This window comes from Pocillopora damicornis, chromosome 4, assembly GCF_964200805.1.
Source record: "Pocillopora damicornis chromosome 4, jaPocDami1.2, whole genome shotgun sequence".
Classification (NCBI taxonomy): Eukaryota; Metazoa; Cnidaria; class Anthozoa; order Scleractinia; family Pocilloporidae; genus Pocillopora; species Pocillopora damicornis.
Genome location: NC_142673.1, coordinates 2162241 through 2180427, shown reverse-complemented (window position 1 = coordinate 2180427; position 18187 = coordinate 2162241). Strand labels below are relative to the sequence as shown.

At 37.1% G+C, this 18187-nt stretch overlaps 3 protein-coding genes and 1 long non-coding RNA gene across 5 annotated transcripts in view; 2 read left to right on the top strand and 2 right to left on the bottom strand.

Moving 5' to 3' along the window:
* Positions 1–107: 107 nt before the first annotated feature.
* Positions 108–7800, top strand: LOC113681615 (alpha-N-acetylgalactosaminidase). The gene is made up of 14 exons (XM_027198718.2): positions 108–291; positions 441–510; positions 1301–1382; positions 1573–1665; positions 1928–1964; positions 2227–2291; positions 3149–3316; positions 4090–4149; positions 4366–4467; positions 4905–4979; positions 5484–5548; positions 5742–5793; positions 6338–6454; positions 6797–7800. The coding sequence occupies exons 1-14, from the start codon at positions 180–182 to the stop codon at positions 6941–6943; spliced, it is 1245 nt and encodes a 414-aa protein (XP_027054519.2). The 5' UTR covers positions 108–179; the 3' UTR covers positions 6944–7800.
* Positions 7801–7823: 23 nt separating this feature from the next.
* LOC113681618 (uncharacterized) lies at positions 7824–11393 on the bottom strand. The gene is made up of 5 exons (XM_089203403.1): positions 11241–11393; positions 11127–11165; positions 10938–11037; positions 8878–9674; positions 7824–7933 (listed from the first exon to the last, which is right to left on the bottom strand). The coding sequence occupies exons 1-5, from the start codon at positions 11266–11268 to the stop codon at positions 7824–7826; spliced, it is 1074 nt and encodes a 357-aa protein (XP_089059529.1). The 5' UTR covers positions 11269–11393.
* Positions 11394–13449: 2056 nt separating this feature from the next.
* Positions 13450–18187, top strand: part of LOC113681626 (uncharacterized) — a 5535-nt gene continuing 797 nt past the window's right edge. Inside the window, exons 1-7 of one of the 2 annotated variants that reach the window (XM_027198731.2) lie at positions 13450–13756; positions 15240–15399; positions 15881–16093; positions 16465–16597; positions 16917–16969; positions 17358–17502; positions 17610–18187. The exon at positions 17610–18187 is cut by the window's right edge and continues 797 nt beyond it. In XM_027198731.2, coding sequence (XP_027054532.2) covers positions 13566–13756; positions 15240–15399; positions 15881–16093; positions 16465–16597; positions 16917–16969; positions 17358–17502; positions 17610–17785 — 1071 coding nt within the window. In that variant the 5' untranslated portion in view covers positions 13450–13565 and the 3' untranslated portion in view covers positions 17786–18187. Of the gene's footprint in view, positions 13757–15239; positions 15400–15880; positions 16094–16464; positions 16598–16916; positions 16970–17357 lie in introns of both variants that reach the window. The other variant, XM_027198730.2, reaches the window with a different exon arrangement.
* The window catches only part of LOC149046450 (uncharacterized), a 4724-nt gene continuing 2928 nt past the window's right edge, over positions 16392–18187 (bottom strand). The window contains exons 2-3 of the long non-coding RNA XR_016185739.1: positions 17572–17846; positions 16392–17463 (exon numbers count right to left, since the gene is read on the bottom strand). This is a non-coding gene — a long non-coding RNA (uncharacterized LOC149046450). The remainder of the gene's footprint in view (positions 17464–17571; positions 17847–18187) is intronic.

Genomic DNA, 18187 nt, shown 5'->3' with positions numbered 1-18187 from the left:
ATTTTTATTGCCTGAATGACTGATTTCAACAAAATATTGATACTATCTTGCTGATTAATTTTCCCTCGAGTGTTAAGATCACGCAAGTTGTTCCCTCGCGCGGAGAGTGGGAGATCTCTCTCAGGCTGCGAGTGCCGTGCATCAAGCAATCTCGTGATTTTCTCGCACAGAAACTGAACATGGCGGATAGTCACTGGGTTTTTGCGGCTGTAATTCTGGTTATTTTAGTCACATTCCCCAACAAGGATGCAGTTGTTGGTTTGGATAACGGCTTAGCTCTGACACCACCAAGTACGGTTACTCAGTTCAATTTATAAGTTTAAAAAGATGGCTGTTTAAATTCTGCTGACTTGCAGAATACACTGATTTCATATTTGTTTCCCCTGAGATAATTAATTACGGTAACAGATGCATTGTTCGGTTTTACTTCATTTGCACAGTGGGCTGGATGGACTGGGAAAGATTTAGATGCAACATCGATTGCAACAAGGATCCAGAAAACTGCATAAGGTGAGTTCGTTGTTTTAAGACAATTTTCTCGTAGTATATACCAAACTGAAATGGTAGATAAAGTACGGAAGTGTATCTCACACTCTCTGATTAAATGTTTAGTATTGATCAATAAAAACTGAATGCATAAAATATTTTTGCAATATATATATATATATTTTTTAGAGGATTCGCAACTTAAAAACACCCATAGCGTCATGTACAAATTAGAAATAATGACATAAGGTGGCAAAAGGTTTGCAGGTGACGAAGGTCATTGAGCCCAAAATTAATACGCGGTGCTTAAATTAAACAGGAAGCCAAGGTAAGATAGGATTTGAAGTTTTTCCTTTACAATTCGTGACGCACGAAAAAGTGATGCGTGTATTTTTCTAAAATTTGTGCGTGACACAAGATCAGGACCTTTCCCCCTCTCATTGCTACCTTTTGATCAAAGACGAGGAATGGGAGGGGAGGGATGGGGGAAGGGAAAGGGTGTTGACTGAGGTTGGGTACCCTTAATAGTCTTAATTGGTTATAATCTCAGAGCATCAATCTTTTTGGTTACTAGACAGATAGCCAGCTTGAAAAAATTGGCCACCACAAGTTTACAATCTTCACTGATTCTTTTAAATAATTTTCTAAACAGTGACCTTGCTGAGTCTGTACCTCACCTGAGATCTTCATCACCTACAGTACAAACATAAGTCACCAGAAAAGTTCCAAGCAGAAAAGTTATAAACTCTAGAGGGAGCTTTCGTTTAAAATTTAACCAGGAGCTGAAAATACTTTTTTCTATGATCTGTCTTAGTGAACATCTGATCAAGCAGATGGCAGATCATCTTGCTGAAGATGGTTATCGAGATGCTGGATATGAATATGTTAGCATTGATGTAAGTACCTTGAGATCTCTTGCAATGTACTGTTGTCATTGATTTCTTGAAATCTCAATGTGATGTAAACATTTCATTATAATGACAACAATGATGCTGATGACAATAATGAGGTTGAAAACCATGATGATGATGACAGCAATGATGGTGATGATTTTTTCCTTGTTGGATTTAACTTCACATATTTCAGGATTGTTGGTCAAACAAAAAGCGTGATTCTTCTGGCAATCTACAGCCAAACAGTACAAGATTTCCAAGTGGGATGAAAGCATTAGCAGATTATGTAAGATAATGTATCTCTTACTTGTTATAATATGAAGAGTTACTAACTTAAAACTCTCCTGCTGATCTGGTGTGTTACTTTTTCAGATAATAATATTTGACAAGCTAATTAACTAGGCAAGAATGTCTCCAATTTTTTATTGTAAATTTTACTGTTTCTTTATAGACTTTCCCATGTCAGAATAAGTTTGTTTTGTTTCCTTCATGATACTATATTGAATTTGTTAAAATTCTTATTTGCCTTTTTAATGACTTTATATTAGTTACACAGTAAAAGACTGAAACTTGGAATGTATGCTGGTGAGTATCTACTGATTGAAATTTTAAGTCAAAGTGTAAATATGTTAGTATTTTTGACGGAATCAGTCACTTTTCAAGTAACTACTTCCTGTGATCAGTTGAAAGCAGATTCAACAACTTATTTTTAATGCTAACTGAACAGGTAACATTTTTTGTATTAAAGGTGAGCTATCTGTGTTGTAGTATTAAATTTTGCTTATTCATTTTCTGAATATCATCTTTTATTAATACCCCTGTTCTTTATTTCTATGATCTCTAACAGATTATGGCTTTTTAACATGTGCTGGTTATCCTGGAAGCATTGATCACATTGAACAAGATGCACAAGTAAGCTGTTGATAAAATATTCTTCAATTTTGATCATATCGAATGATCATCCCAGTAAAGGCACTACTAAAAAGACCTGTCATCAGTGATACTGGCTGATGGTCTAATAACCAAGAGAAGATCATTACTAGATACAAGGAAAATACTGACTCTGATGCTGACTTCCTCTTGGGTTGCTTAACCTACAGGCAGTGTGACAGACTGCCAACCCCTCTGTCTCTCAGTCTAATCAATGCCTTAGTCTTCCTGCTATATATTCAGTGAATTTCTTCTAAATTTAACTCAGATAATTAGATGTGAAACAATATTAACTGGTTTATAACTTTGCTTTCTACCCATCTCTTTGCTGCTTGAAAATATACACTTAATTAGTGTCAGATGAAATTCCTTTTGCACCAGACCAGGGAGTTAAGTTTGGGTACAAATCCACACTAAATATTCACTGTAAAAATCACCAATTTATCTGACAGGACCCAGTTGTTCAAAGGCGGATTAGCACTAACCTAGGGTTAAATTTTATTCCAGGCTTCTTAATTTCTTTGTTCAAAAGCCTTTTAGGGGAAAATTTTCCCTAATCTTTTTAGAATATCCAATGATTAAATTGCATGCAAAAATATTTGAACCGAATTCCTTTTAAAGCTTTTATACCTGAAATCAAATTTCACACTAACCCTGGGTTATCTTAACCTAGCCTTAAACAACCTGGGCCAATACTGAAAATTAGAAACTTCAATAGCATTTCAACCCATAACCTTTGCATTACAAGGTTCCCTTGTTCGTAGTTGTGAGGGTAACTGACCATGTTATTCCTTTTGTACCACTGTTTCTTTCTTGTCAATTATAATCATACTTTTCAGACATTTGCAAGTTGGGAAGTGGATTATCTCAAAGTGGATGGTTGTTACGCAGACCCTGCTCTGTTTGATGTCGGCTATCCAAAATTTACTCAAGCTCTAAATGCAACAGGGCGCCCAATATTACTCAGCTGTGAATGGCCCGATTACCAGTCCAGAGCTGGAATAAAGGTTACTACAGATACAATAATAGTATTACTAATTAAGTTATTTTGTGCTTAGATTAACAAATTTTTATACTTACTGGACTTGAAATGACAAAAACACTATTTTAAGAGAAAATTGCTGCAAGCTAGGTATTTTATGCTATTTTATGGAGAATCTCAACTTTGCTCACCACTGTAGCTGTCTGGTTAGAAAAATAATAGATCATCAATCCTAGTGTTAACCTTTAACTCCCAAGATCTGATTGTTAATTCTCCCCTTCAGCTGCTACACATTTCTTTGTAAATCAGTTATGAGAATGTGGTGTTAGATCAAGATAGCAGCTTCTACCTGATAAGTTTGAATATTCTCATTACCTGTTTGCTGAGTAATGTGTGGATATTATAGGGAGAAGTTTCATGTTAATCACTTCTAGGAGTTAAAGGGCTAAAGCCCAAAATGGCTCATTTCAGCAGCACTTCTTCCAGCTTTTCCCAGGGTACATCCCTGCCTGCCTCCTCTCCCCTCCCCACTGCCCCCAAGCATTTGTGCACTAAGAACCTTCTTCCTTGAGTATTTCAAAATAGGTTACTTTATGTCATGTATTAGAATGTTTGGAGTGATTTTCTCAGTAGAAGAATCTGTTTCAACTGTCAAGAATTTTCTGTTGAGTATTGGAAGGATAGTTTATCAACTAGTAAAGGTAGAGAATAAGTTGACTGAAGGATGGTTTTGATAAATTTCAACCGTATAACACCATCCAAAGTCATTCCTTGAACTGAAAATACGTTTTATTCCAGCCTGACTATGCTGCTATTGCTAGAAACTGCAACACCTGGAGAAATTACCAAGATGTACAGGTTGGAGAGTTTGTTGATCCGTTCGTTCTTCTTTATTTATTCAAATGTATTTGTTATTTAAGGTATTTACTCATCTTCTCATTCTTCCTGGTTATATCCTGTTTCTGTTTAAACCAGTAGTAATAGTAATTGTATTAATTGAAATTAGAAATACTTAGAGTTGGCAACACCTATACCGTGTTTTTTATGCATCACTTTTTCAATCTTCATTAACAGGACTCGTGGAATAGTGTTCTAGGAATTTTGGATCATTTTGCCGAGAACCAAGACACGTTCGTTGCAGCGGCGGGACCTGGGCACTGGAATGACCCAGATATGGTAAAACGCTAAGCCAGCCAGCTTGTAATACCAAGTTATCAATATATTATACCACAACCGTAGAGCAATTTTTGCTTAATTTTTAAACGCAACTCATAATCGCATTGGCTTTGCTTTACTTTGCTTTGTGATTGGTCTAAAAAAGTCGCGTTACATCCTCAACCAATCAGAGACAAAACTAAATCCAATCGTGCCTTGATCACACGCGTTTTCCCGCGCTATTAAGCGAACTTGATGCCCTTAGTATCAGCTCTCTCCAGAAGCATGTAATAGGTTGGATGTTTCTGCTCCCACTGGTTGTCTATCGAAATATTGCTCTTCGTCCTGATTTGCCACTGTGATAACTTTAGTTTCTTTGATTAAGAACTAAATCAATGATATTGGGGTAATCACTCTTGATACATTTTTAATAGTTTTGTTTTAATTTCCCTTTACAGCTTGTCATCGGTGATTTTGGGCTAAACTACGAACAATCTAAAGCACAGTTTGCACTTTGGTCAATCCTAGCCGCAGTAAGTTAAGCCTCTTTCACTGTCATGATGTGTATGGTGCGTATGATTAGATATGTTGAAGCAGATAAAACCAGGATTGAGTCCTTTTTTCCTTGTGCTGGTCAAGCATTTTTAGGCCGTGGAGAAGCAATGTGCTCCGAATATTTCCATGTTAAAAGGGTAGGATTGCTAACCAGAGAGTGTTCTGATCGTGAGGATTTTCTGATAACTTCCATATTTTTTCTGTAGACCATCGAAGACTTCTGAAGAAAAAAGGAAAGTTCGGAATAATCAATCTTTTCGAAAGGAATGTTGCTCTGCAAGTGCCATGTTCTGGAACATATAGGAGAATGCAGTCTTAGATTGTATTTGTGCGCCACAGAATGAAGTGATTAGTTATCTCAGATGTCACAAAACCATGAAAGACAACCTCATATTACATCATACCCTCATATTTCTTGGTTGTTTTATTCTTTTCCTGAATATGCAAATTTACTGATCACGTGTCTTTATTCTGATGTACAGCCACTTATCATGTCCAATGATTTGAGGAATATCTCAAAGGAAGCCACAGACATTCTTCTAAACAGGTATATTCATTACATCGCTTAACGTGCAGGGTTCAATAGGAGAGTTTTAGCCTATCGCGTAGTGAGATCGTCCGAGTTTGGAAAATCCTGAAAAATCAAAGTCGTTTTGGCCAAGCTGCACAGCTGTTTAAGTTCCTTGTTGGCTTAAAGGTCGTAAATATTTCTATTTTACTCTTGTATGTACAACCATCAGAGAAGTAATTGCTGTTGATCAAGACAAGCTGGGAAAAATGGGCAGAAGAGTGGTATGTATACTTTTTTATGTTATATGATAAGCTGAATCATACTCGTATTTTGAGGACAGACGCATTGATGACGTCACCGTTGACAATGTTTTGTTTTTACTATTAAACGAAAAGATTTCATGTTACTGTGGGTCTTTACAGCAATAGATCATAGATAGCGTCAAAATACGGTAATGACATCAGTGACACACACAACAGCGCTTCGTATGCCTCTTTTTTGTTCTTGCCACCTTTTTACTATTTTACGTGATCTACTGCGGAATAAACGCATGGAATCTATTAATTTGGGAACGTGGAAATGCATACGCTGACAAAAGTTATTTCATTAATTCCATCATAACACAAAACACTTTCCACATCAATGGCCAAACTTTCGAAATTGCCAAAATCTTCTCAAAACAGCTTTGCTTAGATTTGATGCCGTGAGTTAATAAGACTTCAAGTCATTGGTCTATCTCTGTGCCAACTGACCTGCACCCCAACTCTTCTAATAATTAACCGTGTATTCTGCTCTTAAGTTATTTTGTTGTGCTTTTCTCAACAGTTCGCTGAAAAAGATCTGGAAGTGTGGTCACGTGCCTTGTCTAATGGCAGTGTGGCTGCTGTGCTGTTTAATCGCAACGCAGGCTCAGCCCAGGAAATCAAAGCTGATTTTGAACTGGTTTGTGTGAATTGACATTACTATTTTATAATGGGATTTTATTATCTAACTGTGAAGTTCTTTTTCTGAGTCACTACGTCTAAAGGCCAACCATGCTTTGAAATATTTGCTGTTCCACTGAAACCCTTTAAGATGTTCGCTTGGATGGCTTACTGCCCAAGTAACTTGCGTAACGGGCAGAATTTAAGGATGAAGGAAAAGAGCTGTTTAAGAGTTGATTGCTCATAGAATAGGAAACAATTGCATCGTTTTAGCACTATCGTTTAAAATTAAAGTGTCGCCAGTAACATATCAGAGTAAAAAATTACTACACCTTTCTTTTTTTTTTTTTTTGCGCTACAGATTGGATTGACATCGAAGACGGCCTCTGTCAGAGACTTGTTTGCTCGTGAAGACTTGGGTCAGTTTACCAATTTCTTTAGTGCCAAAGTAAATCCCTCAGGGGTGGTCATGGTGAAGTTGTCACCGGTTAAAGACGCCTTCTTTTAACTATCAGCAGCAGAATCTGAAGTGATGTGCTCCTGTCAAATGGTTTTTTACACATAGGGATTGGAAATTATCAATTGATTTTATTTAATTATATCCGGCTCCAATTTTTAGTAGAAGTTCAATAACGCAATTTTGAGCTACAGTTGGTTGGATGTTTCAAATAGGGAAGACGCTGTACTGAAGAAACACTTAGAAAGTTTGCTTTTGTGGCTAGTCTTAAAAAAATAGATAACTGTTTAATTATAATCTTTCGTAACAGACCGAACGTTTGAGAATCGGTGAAGAATTACGCAAGTATATTTTGGAAGTGTTACGTTTACTGACTGCCAATACTATGAGCTTTTTGATAATGAAAGAAACAATTGAAAATTATGTTTTGAAATTTATTAATCAATTTCAACTGATTAGTATGGCTGGAGCAAGAAAATGAAGAAGACCAATTTCCCTTTCAAAAATTAGTGTGATATCTAATTTAAACTTAGGAGTGCAGAAGGGATTTCTCACTTTGCGAGAACGGGAAATGAACGGCATCGTGTGTTCGATCAGTAAAACACTGATCAGCTAACAAATAATTTTGGCTAGGCTTAAATATTCTTAGTGAAAAAATATTTTATTTTCTCCTGGCTTGTACACACTCAGTGGACAGAAGAACCTAAATTTTCTAGTACTTCTGGAAACTTTTCCATGAGAATCGTCATTAGTCTATCTATGTAGTTCTTCATTGAACGATTCTCGTCAGCCAAATCTGAAAAAAAAATAGAAAACTCGAGCAATTTATGTTTTAACCCAAACTTAATTAACATCTGTCAATTGAGACTTTTCAAATAGTTTAATAAATGAAATTCCTTTAAGTCCAATGCAAGGACCATTGGTTACTGTATCAATTGTAGAGAATAACCTTACCATTAATTTCCTCTCTGAGGTGTGTTATTTCTGTTAAAAGGTTAGCTCTTGAGGCTTTGTCTTTCTTGCTTGAATCTTTGCTTGACGCTATCGATCAAGGTATAAAAGCCGAGAAAATGAATCAGTTTGTCCAACACTGAACACATTTTAAATTATTTTCTTCGCTCAAAAGTGAAAATCGACAATTTACAATTTGATTTATGTCTGACCTGTTTCGGAACTTAAATTTCTTTGAGTAGGTATACTACTGATTCTTAACAAGTTTGGACGAAATTATTTCAGTGAACTTGAAGATGTTTTCTGGTGTGATGTCATAGTTGGTTGCCATAACAATGTGTGATTTAACCGCACAATCTACATTTTGAATATTATACAGCTACATTGAAGCTCAGCACTTAGGAAGAGGATTCGTCATAAATTCCATTTCGAGGTTATGAAAATATATATTTCACCACAGAAATGTAAACGATTGAGCGCAGTTGCGCAAATTTTTTGATAATGTTGCTAATTTTTCGCGTCGCACGATTTGTCCACACAATGCGAAAGAAGTAAAACTAAATTTAACTCATTTTGTGGCGGCAAAAATATCAATTCACACGAAGGAGAAAGTCGCTGATTCAGCAAAATCTAAGAAATTTAGAGAGCTTCCACTAACCAACGAAGTAACTAAAGAGATCGTAGAATGCAATAAAGAAGAAAACGTTTCCTTTTGATATTGATAAGCTCCTGGAGAGTTTTCCACGAACAAGTCAAAGTCGTGACTTCTGCGAAATTAACTTCTCTGTCCTAGTTAAGGCCTTTGTCATTAGCATTGGTGTCATGAGAAGTAAAATAAGTTTCAATTTCTGATTTCATCTTGCACCTATTATGCGCGCGTATCCTGGTAAAAGGGATTTTAAGAATTTTCAGTACATTCGTACAAAACGTGTTTCATGGTATCGTGTGCCGATCCCTTGCCATATTTAAGTTTTCAAAAACAACAACAATAACAATTATAAGCCAAATCAATGGCTACCTATGTAGCTATTTACCTGAAGCTTTATCCTGAAATTTAAAATCGAGAGTCGATGTACCACGTCCACCAGACTTAGTCTGCAACACAACAGGTCCGGAGCCATTCCAAGCTTTCGTTACAACCACAAGCTTGGCTGGACTGTGGTATTCAAGTGTGGAATACAGATCACAGCCACAGACAGTTATATATGCTATATCTTCTTTTGAGGTGCCCAGGTTGCAACCGCGCACTGTGATCCGTGTGCCTCCAGACGAAGGACCAGATTTTGGAGAGAGTCCCGTAATCTCCGGAGCACGACTGGTGGACAGCACCTGACCTAAGGTGGGGGCGAGACGCGGTTTGAACAAAGAAAGGGGCGCTAAATTTGTGGCACTGGACGATGAATTACGAGACAGACTGGGACTTGACAATCCAGAGTCAGTAGCCTTAAAGGGGTTTGTATCGTCCAAATTACGGTCAACTTTAAGCTCAGGCTTGGAGTATAAATTTTCGATCGACCTTGATCCATTCTTAGAAATAGAAGCAGCTTCAATCGAGGCTCTTCGTTTGGAGCGATCTCGCCCGCCTCCTCCTTTGCGACCCTTTAAAGGTATTATGGAATTCCATTTACTTCCCTCCACTGCCTTCTTGAAGGAAAGAACCCAACAATCGATGCACAAGTCGCCCATAGCTTGGGAATTTTTTCTCGTCAACGGAATCCATCGGCGACGATGAGCCACGGAGGGGATTTGTGCAAGCGGCAAACTGACTGTGCCAAGGGAGTCTTCTCGATCCATCACTGTGAATATCAATGCAGCTGGTTTGGAAACTTTTCTGAGAGAAGAGACAAAATAAAAAGATGATCTCCTAGATATACATACAATTCGTGTTTTCAGAAAAGATGGTGTTGTCTTCGATAATTTTTTCCTGTTTTTTTTTTTACCTTAGATGTCAGTAAATATGGATATACTTAGAGAAACTGTATTCAATTTGGCAAATAAACTAACTGAGGAGAACTAAGATGTGCTTATCTTTAACGCTTGATTAAATTGAGGCGCGTTTCTTTGGATATGTTTTAGGAGCGACAGCTAAACCAAAGAGCTAACTTTGCCGATCTCCCCCCTCCCTCTCCCCCGCTCTCGCTCCTTTCCAACAAATCAACACTAAAACTATTTTGCATGAAGTAACGTCACCCAATGGCGATCAACGTGTTCTTTAGCTTTAATTTTTTCGTGGCTCTTGTATCCTTCTTGCTTGCAAAATTTTAAATATGTTGCGTCAATTATTTGGTTTCCACTGTTTTTTGGTTTTTGTTTTTGTATTTTTTTTGGGGGGGGGGGGCGGGGTGAACGTCATTGAATCTTCCCAAGTACAAGTTGTTATGAGGAAATTTGGAAATAAAATCGTCTCCAGTTCAACTTAGGAGTAATTGGAGAATGTTACTATCCAGCTTTACTAATGAATCCTCGATCCTCTCCATAATTAATTCCAAAGGATCACAAAAATCCGTAATCACTGTCCGCTAATCTTAAAAGACCAAAATTTGAAGGCAGATGTTTCTTATTAACGCAAATAGTACAGGAATAGATAATAGAAGCAGATACAGTCCCATAAATCTCCATTCTAGTTCCTGATAAATACGAAGATCTCGCTTAGCACTGCAGCAAGGATAAATCACTAAACTGAAAATAAGCCAGTAACTTAGAAATGCAGAGCTTACATTTACAAAAAAAATTTATAATTTGTTACTCCTTTCCCTTTGATAAAAACCGGTTAAGGTGTGAAAATGCACTGTTTGCTTAGCATAAACCTTCCATTATTGATTTACATAAGAAAAGCACGATTTATTTTAGCACTATTTATTTTGACTACTCAATCGCAATTAAAAACGACGGTTCTTATATTTCAGACAGAAGTATTGCTTTTTATCAGGAGCCCATAACCTTAATGGCTCCTGTTTTTTATTGATTTGTAGGACCACTTTTCGAATATTCCATCATAATTTTCTCCTTAATAGAAATGAACACAAAGTTGATGATATGAATCCCCCGACGTTTGTATTTTTAAAAAAAAAAAACCAAGAAACATTACACTCACATTGTAGTTTCCTCATTCCAAGTGGGATCGTTATCTCGCACTGCCTCTGTGCGATATTTTTGCTTGCCAATGCCAAAAATAACCGATGCATTACATACACCTGAAAGATTACAGCACGATATTAAATTAACAACATGGAAACCTTAGCGAAAAGGGCTCGCATTGATTACGGAAGACACATCGACGTACCTGCTCCTTTCCTTGGCTGTAAATTTCGAGCTGCGTAAACTACGAAAGAAAAGTGAGTATCTTTTACATTGCCCATGACTGGAGATACGTTTTAACAGCGAAACCATGTCTTACCAACAACTTTCACTTCCTCAGGATCCATGATAAAATCTGTCACTCCGTTGTAACTGTTAGGGTTTTACACTACTTTCCAATTTCGCGGGAAGGTAAACGTTACGTCATAATCAGCTTTGTAACCCTGCTATTCGTTATCACGCGCGCCTTACGAGAGGTAGCGTGTAAAAAGTATATAATATATTCGAATATTTCGAGATTAGGGGCAGACCTGACTACAAATAACTCTTGGGACGGTTAAAAGAACGGCTAAATCTCCGAGCGAGTAAAACTGAGGCAGAGTAATATTCACAAGTAGCTGAGAATTGAACGTAAGCCTTTGGTAACTTTTGGAGGGTATTCCGGCTCGTTTCGTACACATGGTCGCTTCATACCCAGTCGGTTCGTACCCAAATCGCTGATCGATTCTTACTCGTCCTAATATACATATATTCGAAATACCTCACGCTCGAGTGTGTGAACAGATGTCGATTGTTGCGTACGACTCATGAGTAAGTAGAGTATTGCTAGAAAAATACAGACAAAATTATATGATCAATAATAATAATATTTATTGAGGATAACCCCGTCAGCGTAATAAGCACTGGTATCATATCAAATGTTGTGAAAACTAGCGAAAAAAATTATTATTGCCTAACGCAATGTGTGATATTTTTCTCCCATTCTTATGAACGTTCCAGGCCCCACACTCGGTGGTCGCGCTTTAAAAATAGACACCTCGTTCACAAGTTAAAGCTTAACGTGGAAAACATACTTTATCAGTCTGGGTAAGAAACGACCGAGCTGGGTACAAAGTTGACAAGAACACAAGATATCGAAGGGAAAACTACTTTAGAAGGACGCTAACTTAGCTTCTACATCGGCGTGGTAACGCTGAAAGGTCGAATTAAAAGAACTAAACTCCACATCTAAGTTCGCAACGAAGAAAGAGACACTTAATAACTGATCAAAATAGGGCTTTGACTAATGTCCTTGATAGAGTGTATGGTATCCGGATCTGTGCCGATTTACCGCTCTCATCGACATGGCCTCCTGAGAGAGATGCAACGATAATTTTTTTCATCTCTCAACGTGGAGGTAAGGGTGTGGAAGATTTCTTGGCAAATCTACCGAGGGGATGGGAAGAATTCATGGTGAATATATGCTTTTACCCGCGGTTCAATAGCTGGAAAGTCCAGTTTCATGAACTCTATTCGAGGGGGTGGGCATTTCTAAAACTCGACTCAGACAACTTGCCCTCACAGTGATGAAAACAGCCAAAAAGTGTTGAAAATAATCCGAAATTGACCCGAACTCAACCCGACAGGATATTCAAACACAACAACCGTCTAAGAATGGCCGAATAGAATATTAATATTTATTAGGGTATAAAAGGTTTAATACCTCTATTCATCATTCATTATTTAGCTTCCTCCCTTGACACTAAAGAATTTGGTGGAAAATAAAAAAGCTTGAAAATCACTCACGTTTGGTAGGTGATTTACGGTAAAAACGTTAACTTGTGTTCTACCCCAGCATTCTGCATCGATTATAATGCCACTATGCCTATTACTTCTAAAAATAAAGCTCTGCATTGCAGGATGTCGGTTAAAAGTTTATTGTTGAGCAAGTTCTACTCAAAACGTGGCATCTTTTTCCTCTTCCATTAAAAAGTAAATCTCAACGTCCCCATTGACAGTTTTCACTGTCTCCTCATGTTTTATTAGAAAGAAAGCCACTATTCCATAAGCCAAAGTAGGAATTCCTAAATTCAAAATTTTCAATAACGTGAGGATATTGTTCTCGAGCTTCAGATCCTGCCAAGGTCTTTTTGAGCAGTGGTATTTGATGAAAGGAAAACAGCCTGTTCTTAGAATATGGTAGTTTTGTCCATCAACGAGCCAGTTAAAATGGGACATTGCGAAGTTGTCATTCATCACCGACTTGTAGCGGACGAAATATGAAGTCCAATTCGGTAGTCCTCTTTGACGTAAATGTTGTGTTAATACCTCTGATGCTTTAGGTTTCAGCTTGGTATTCTGAAAAATTCTTCTTATTTGCCTTACCATGTCTGTTCATGACCCACAGTCACGTTAAAAAAGATTTGCGACGGCAAAATCTTTGGCAAGATAGAGAAGTCGCGCTAACGCATCAGCCATCTTGTTCTTGCTTAGTTCCCAGGCTACCTTCGAATTCGTCTATTTTGTTACCAGATCTCCTTCTCGACCTCGTATTGCAAGTCCCCAAAATTCATGTAGAAAGCGTCTGCCCAGTTGATTTCGTTTATTTATCAGACCACTCGTTTTGCATTCTTCCTGGTGTTAGTTGGTCTTCGAAATTTCGGCCATGTCACACATGAGCAATACAGCTCGCCGGCTTGTTTTTCTAGGCACCCAAGCTGAACCATGTTTGATTCATGAAGAAGTTCCTATTCCAAAGTTGAAACCTGGTGAAATCCTAGGAAAGCTCCGCATGGCAACAATATGTGGATCGGATTTACATACAATTAGCGGAAAGAGAAAAGAGCAGACGCCGAGGTATAACCTGAAATGCTATTTTATAGCACGTTACTGTTGATTGAATAAATGGATCTTTGGGTTTGTCCACCCCCCATTCCTTAAGAGCATTTTTTTGTGGGGGGAGGGGAAGGGGAAGGGGTGAAAGCTTGAAAGGCGCTTTTTCTTTCCGTATGTCTATTGAAGTTATAAAGAAAATGGTTCCTTAGGTGGAGGAGGAGGTCTGGTTGATATGGGAAGGTATCTTAGCTCTAAAGATTCCAACGTGCACACCCAGAACAAGTACTGGGCAAATATGCAAATTATTGTAAATTTCCTTCAAATTCAAATTTTCAAAGGAAGTTTTTTCATTAAAGGCAGGACTTTCAACATACATGTTTGTGAAAGAATTACACCTAATTTTCAGACTTATGTTTTTAATGTGTGTTTGGATCAGGAAAACAATTAATAAGCAAATGCTCTCATCTGGGTTTCCTCTGCACTCAGGCTCTCTCAGTCAGTTTTTCTATTCTCTTTTTTCTGTCCTATTGACCAACTCTTTTTAGCAAAAGGTCTAGTTAAAGGAAACAAATTGTTCTGTGGAGACAATTTAATCAAAAGTCAAAGAGCAACAAGTAAAACCCAAAGCATCTGTTTGATTACCAGTGGCCATTCTGGGATGCATGCTTTGAAAAACAAAATAAATATTAAATTTATCTTTCTGTCACTAAGGTGCATGCAAGTATATGACCTTACCTTACCTAATCCATGACCTTACCTAATTCTGGCTGTTTAAGGTATCAAGGAGGAAGATGAGCTAATATTTGTTAGCCAAATAAAACAGTTATAGAAAACAAAAAGGAGGAATTTAATTTAGGGGTAGATCCAAAAAACGAGGGTTCTACTGTGATAGTATAATATCACTCCATAACCGTAACACACATCCTCTATAGATCTGCTTTGTAAAATGTATTTTGGATGAATTCACTTGATAGAATTTTTCCCCCTAATATATGTGATATATAAATATATAGATATAAAAAAAAGATATAAAAAAAAACATGCTCTGTTGAATACTATGGACCTGTTATTTACACAAGGTCTAACCTAAACTGTTGTTTTACACAATCAGTGGGCTCAGACTTTCTCCACAAGAGGGTTGATATAATTAATGAAATGTCCCTCTACTGTTGGCTTTTGGCTCTCTTGACAGTGTTCACAAAAGCAAATGATCAGATAAAAGGTCCTGCTAAATTGAGTATTGTTTAGGCCCTGGCATTGTTAGGCAACAGCTAAACTTCATTTTAATAACCAGCCCAATGAGATCATACTTTTAAGATTATATAAACCTATACAGGTGAACTCCTCTCATAACAAGCACCTCAAGTCAGTCCATGCTATTTGAATTCTCAAATATATTTATTTTTTAAAGATGAAGATTTTGTAACTTTAACGACAAGACAGTCCTTTTTTCATCAACTAATTCACCTCTCACAGATACTCATGGGATGTCATTAAATTTTAGCATTCTTGGACATGAAGGTGTTGTAGAAGTAATCAATCATCTGCGTCCAGATACTGACATTGAAAAAGGAGACAGAATAACATTTCATGTCATCAACTGTTGCAACAAATGTGAAAACTGCAGGGAAGGACTTCAGCAGAAATGCACTTCTTTGTTCAAGGTAACAATGGGATAAATTTTTTTTTTTAAGAAAGTGTGGGAAGGGGGCATTTGGGATCCAGAGGAGGGATAGGTCCTGGTTAGTATGTCAGAACCTAATGGATGTCAAACTGGAATTCGGATAAAACAATTAACCCCTTAACTCCCAAGATCTGATCGTTAATTCTCCCCTCTAGCTGCTACACATTTACCTGTAACTTAGTTATGAGAATTTGGTGTTAGATGAAGAAACAACCTGTACCTGATAAGTTTGAAAATTCTCATTATCTGTTGCTGGATAATGTATGGATATTATAGGGAGAAGTTACATTTCAATCACTTTTGAGAATTAAAGGGCTCAGGTTATTTCTTGTTTAGAGGCATTACATGGCACACTTGAGAAAGACACTTGACAGTTGTGATCATTGACCCTTTAACTCCCAAGATCTTATAAATAATTCTCTTTACTTAGATTCACTCTGGGCTCTCATTTGTTTTTACAGTATGGTCACTCTATCATGACAGAAGAATCACAACTTAATGGCTGTTATGCATCCCATATTATCATACACAGTGGAACCCATGTTGCAAAAATTCCTGATCATGTCAGAGATAATATGGCTGCTACGGTTAATTGCGCATTAGCAACAATGGTTAATGTTGTGTCTGGACTTACAGGAGAAAATCCTCATCGTGATACAGTTGCCTTAATTCAGGTAAGCAGTTATGAAATTTGACAGGCATGCAATGCAAAAAAAAAGTGCTCTAATGGCTCGATCAATTCAGTAAAACTGTGTAATATCCAACTGAATAAAGGGGGTTAAGTTTTAAAGAAACTGTGATGCTGCATGGGTGAGAGAGTATAACAAGGTAATTTGGTATTATCAACTGAGTTGATAACTTAAATTGGCCACTGTTAAGAGTTTAAAAGCAGATGTTTTTAGTGTTAGCCCTTCCTTATTTGCTCTAAGGGAGGGGCTGACACTCGAAACGTCAGCTCTGAAACTCTCAAAAAAATTTTAAAATTTCTTTTAAACCTCAAAATGTGTCAACTTGATGACTGTACAGCTCAATTGTAACATTATAGGGGTGTGGCCTGTTAGGAATTTATGGCTGTGTGCTTCTTCAAGAAGCTGGCTTCAGAAAAGTTTACTGCTCTGATATTGAACCCAAGAGACTGGAAATAGTTCAAAGGTTTGGTGGAATTCCTGTCATAACAGGTAAGATAGACTTTTTTACATTTCTCCTTGTGGAAATCCAATGTAAGTGTGATAAAATCAGTAGATCAAAGTTAAAGGTGTATATGAAGTGATGTGATATAATTTGATTACTTTGTGATGATTAAGCTCCTTCCAAGGGCAGTCCATTTAATTAACAAAAGGTATATTATAAATCAGTTATAGCGTGATATTTCTCATCATATCAATCCCTTTTTGGATTTATTCTTGACATTTCCATTAAAATTTTACCTTCCACAGTGTTAACAACAAACTCACATAAGGAGAGACTTACTAGTCCACATAATTTCCAAATTTATAGATGGGAGCCCTCCAAGTGATCCTGGTGACAACTCTGTTGATGTGGTTATAGAGGTGAGGAACTTTTATTACTTCATACTGAAAGTTATGCATTTTATATCAGTTTACACTTTTTGGAATCTAACCCTTCCAACGCCTAAGAGTGATGAGCATCTAATTTCTCCCAACATTTTCACCCCTAAATCAAACATTAAGTTCATGAGAATAAGGCAAATGATCAGAAACTCAAGAAGCTCTTGATTGTTTGACAAGTTCTCCTATTTAGGAATTGTTTAAAGAATAGTATGGAGAATTTGCATACCGATGTTAGGGTGTAGAGGTTTTATCCATTTGGTAACTTATTGACTGTAGTTAGTTGTCTTAAATAATAGAGGATTATTCCAGGCATTGTTTTTCAGAATTCATCAAATTGCAGTCTGAGATGTTGTGTATTTATTTACAGGTTTGTGGATTCCCAGGAGTGGTACCTGATGGAATAAGACTCCTTCGCACTGGGGGTTTGTATGTGCTTGCTGGTATGGTACATCCAAATTCCAATTTAGATATCACTGGTGAGCAGATCATAAGAAAGTGTGTTACTATTAAAGGTAAGTATCAAAGGATGCTTGAACTTACAGTGAGATGTCTACTTGTTTATCAGTGGCCTTTTGACTCACTCTCTCTTTTCCTTTTTCTTTCCATTGATCATCATCAGGAATTCATAACTATGGTCCACAACATCTGGATGAAGCTGTTTCGTTTCTGTCCAGAACATGTAATAAATATCCATTTGAAGAACTCTTCAGCCCATCTTTCAAACTCACAGATTTTGAACAAGCCTTGCTGCTCTCCAAACAGCAAGTGTTCAACAGAGTTTGCGTGGAGCCCTGAGGGACACTCTTGTTTCCTGAGTCTTTGTTCCCTTTCATTACCTCAACTAGCACCTGTTGCACTAAATAAGGGTAACAGAGACTCTGAGAGTGAGACTGCACTTTATGGAGGGTTGGGTTGGAGAAAATTATCTTTTATTAAATTGTCCCATATTACTGTTCAAGACATAACTATGGACAAAATATCCAGATGGTAAAATATGAAGTCAGGAATCAAAAATATACTAAAAAAAAATTAGTATAAATATATTGAATGGTCAAATCGAAAAGTTCAAATAATTGATTCAAAGCAATATTTATCAGAACGACGGGCGCTACCAAAGTATCACTGAAAGATGCCTAACATTTACCAAAGATGTAATTGCTAACAGGATTGCTAACTTAAAACTGATCAATTAAATGT

Excerpts from the sequence above, each read along its gene's own strand:
- LOC113681618 (XM_089203403.1), bottom strand. The coding sequence starts at position 11,268 with ATGGATCCTGAGGAAGTGAAAGTTGTTG. Across the intron at positions 11,166-11,240 it reads TGAGGAAGTGAAAGTTGTTG|TTTACGCAGCTCGAAATTTA; the intron begins GTAAGACATGGT and ends TTTCTTTCGTAG. Across the intron at positions 9,675-10,937 it reads TGGAATGAGGAAACTACAAT|AAAAGTTTCCAAACCAGCTG; the intron begins GTGAGTGTAATG and ends CTCTTCTCTCAG.
- LOC113681615 (XM_027198718.2), top strand. The coding sequence starts at position 180 with ATGGCGGATAGTCACTGGGTTTTTGCGGCTGTAATTCTGGTTATTTTA. Across the intron at positions 4,150-4,365 it reads GAAATTACCAAGATGTACAG|GACTCGTGGAATAGTGTTCT; the intron begins GTTGGAGAGTTT and ends CTTCATTAACAG. Across the intron at positions 5,794-6,337 it reads GAAAAATGGGCAGAAGAGTG|TTCGCTGAAAAAGATCTGGA; the intron begins GTATGTATACTT and ends TTTTCTCAACAG.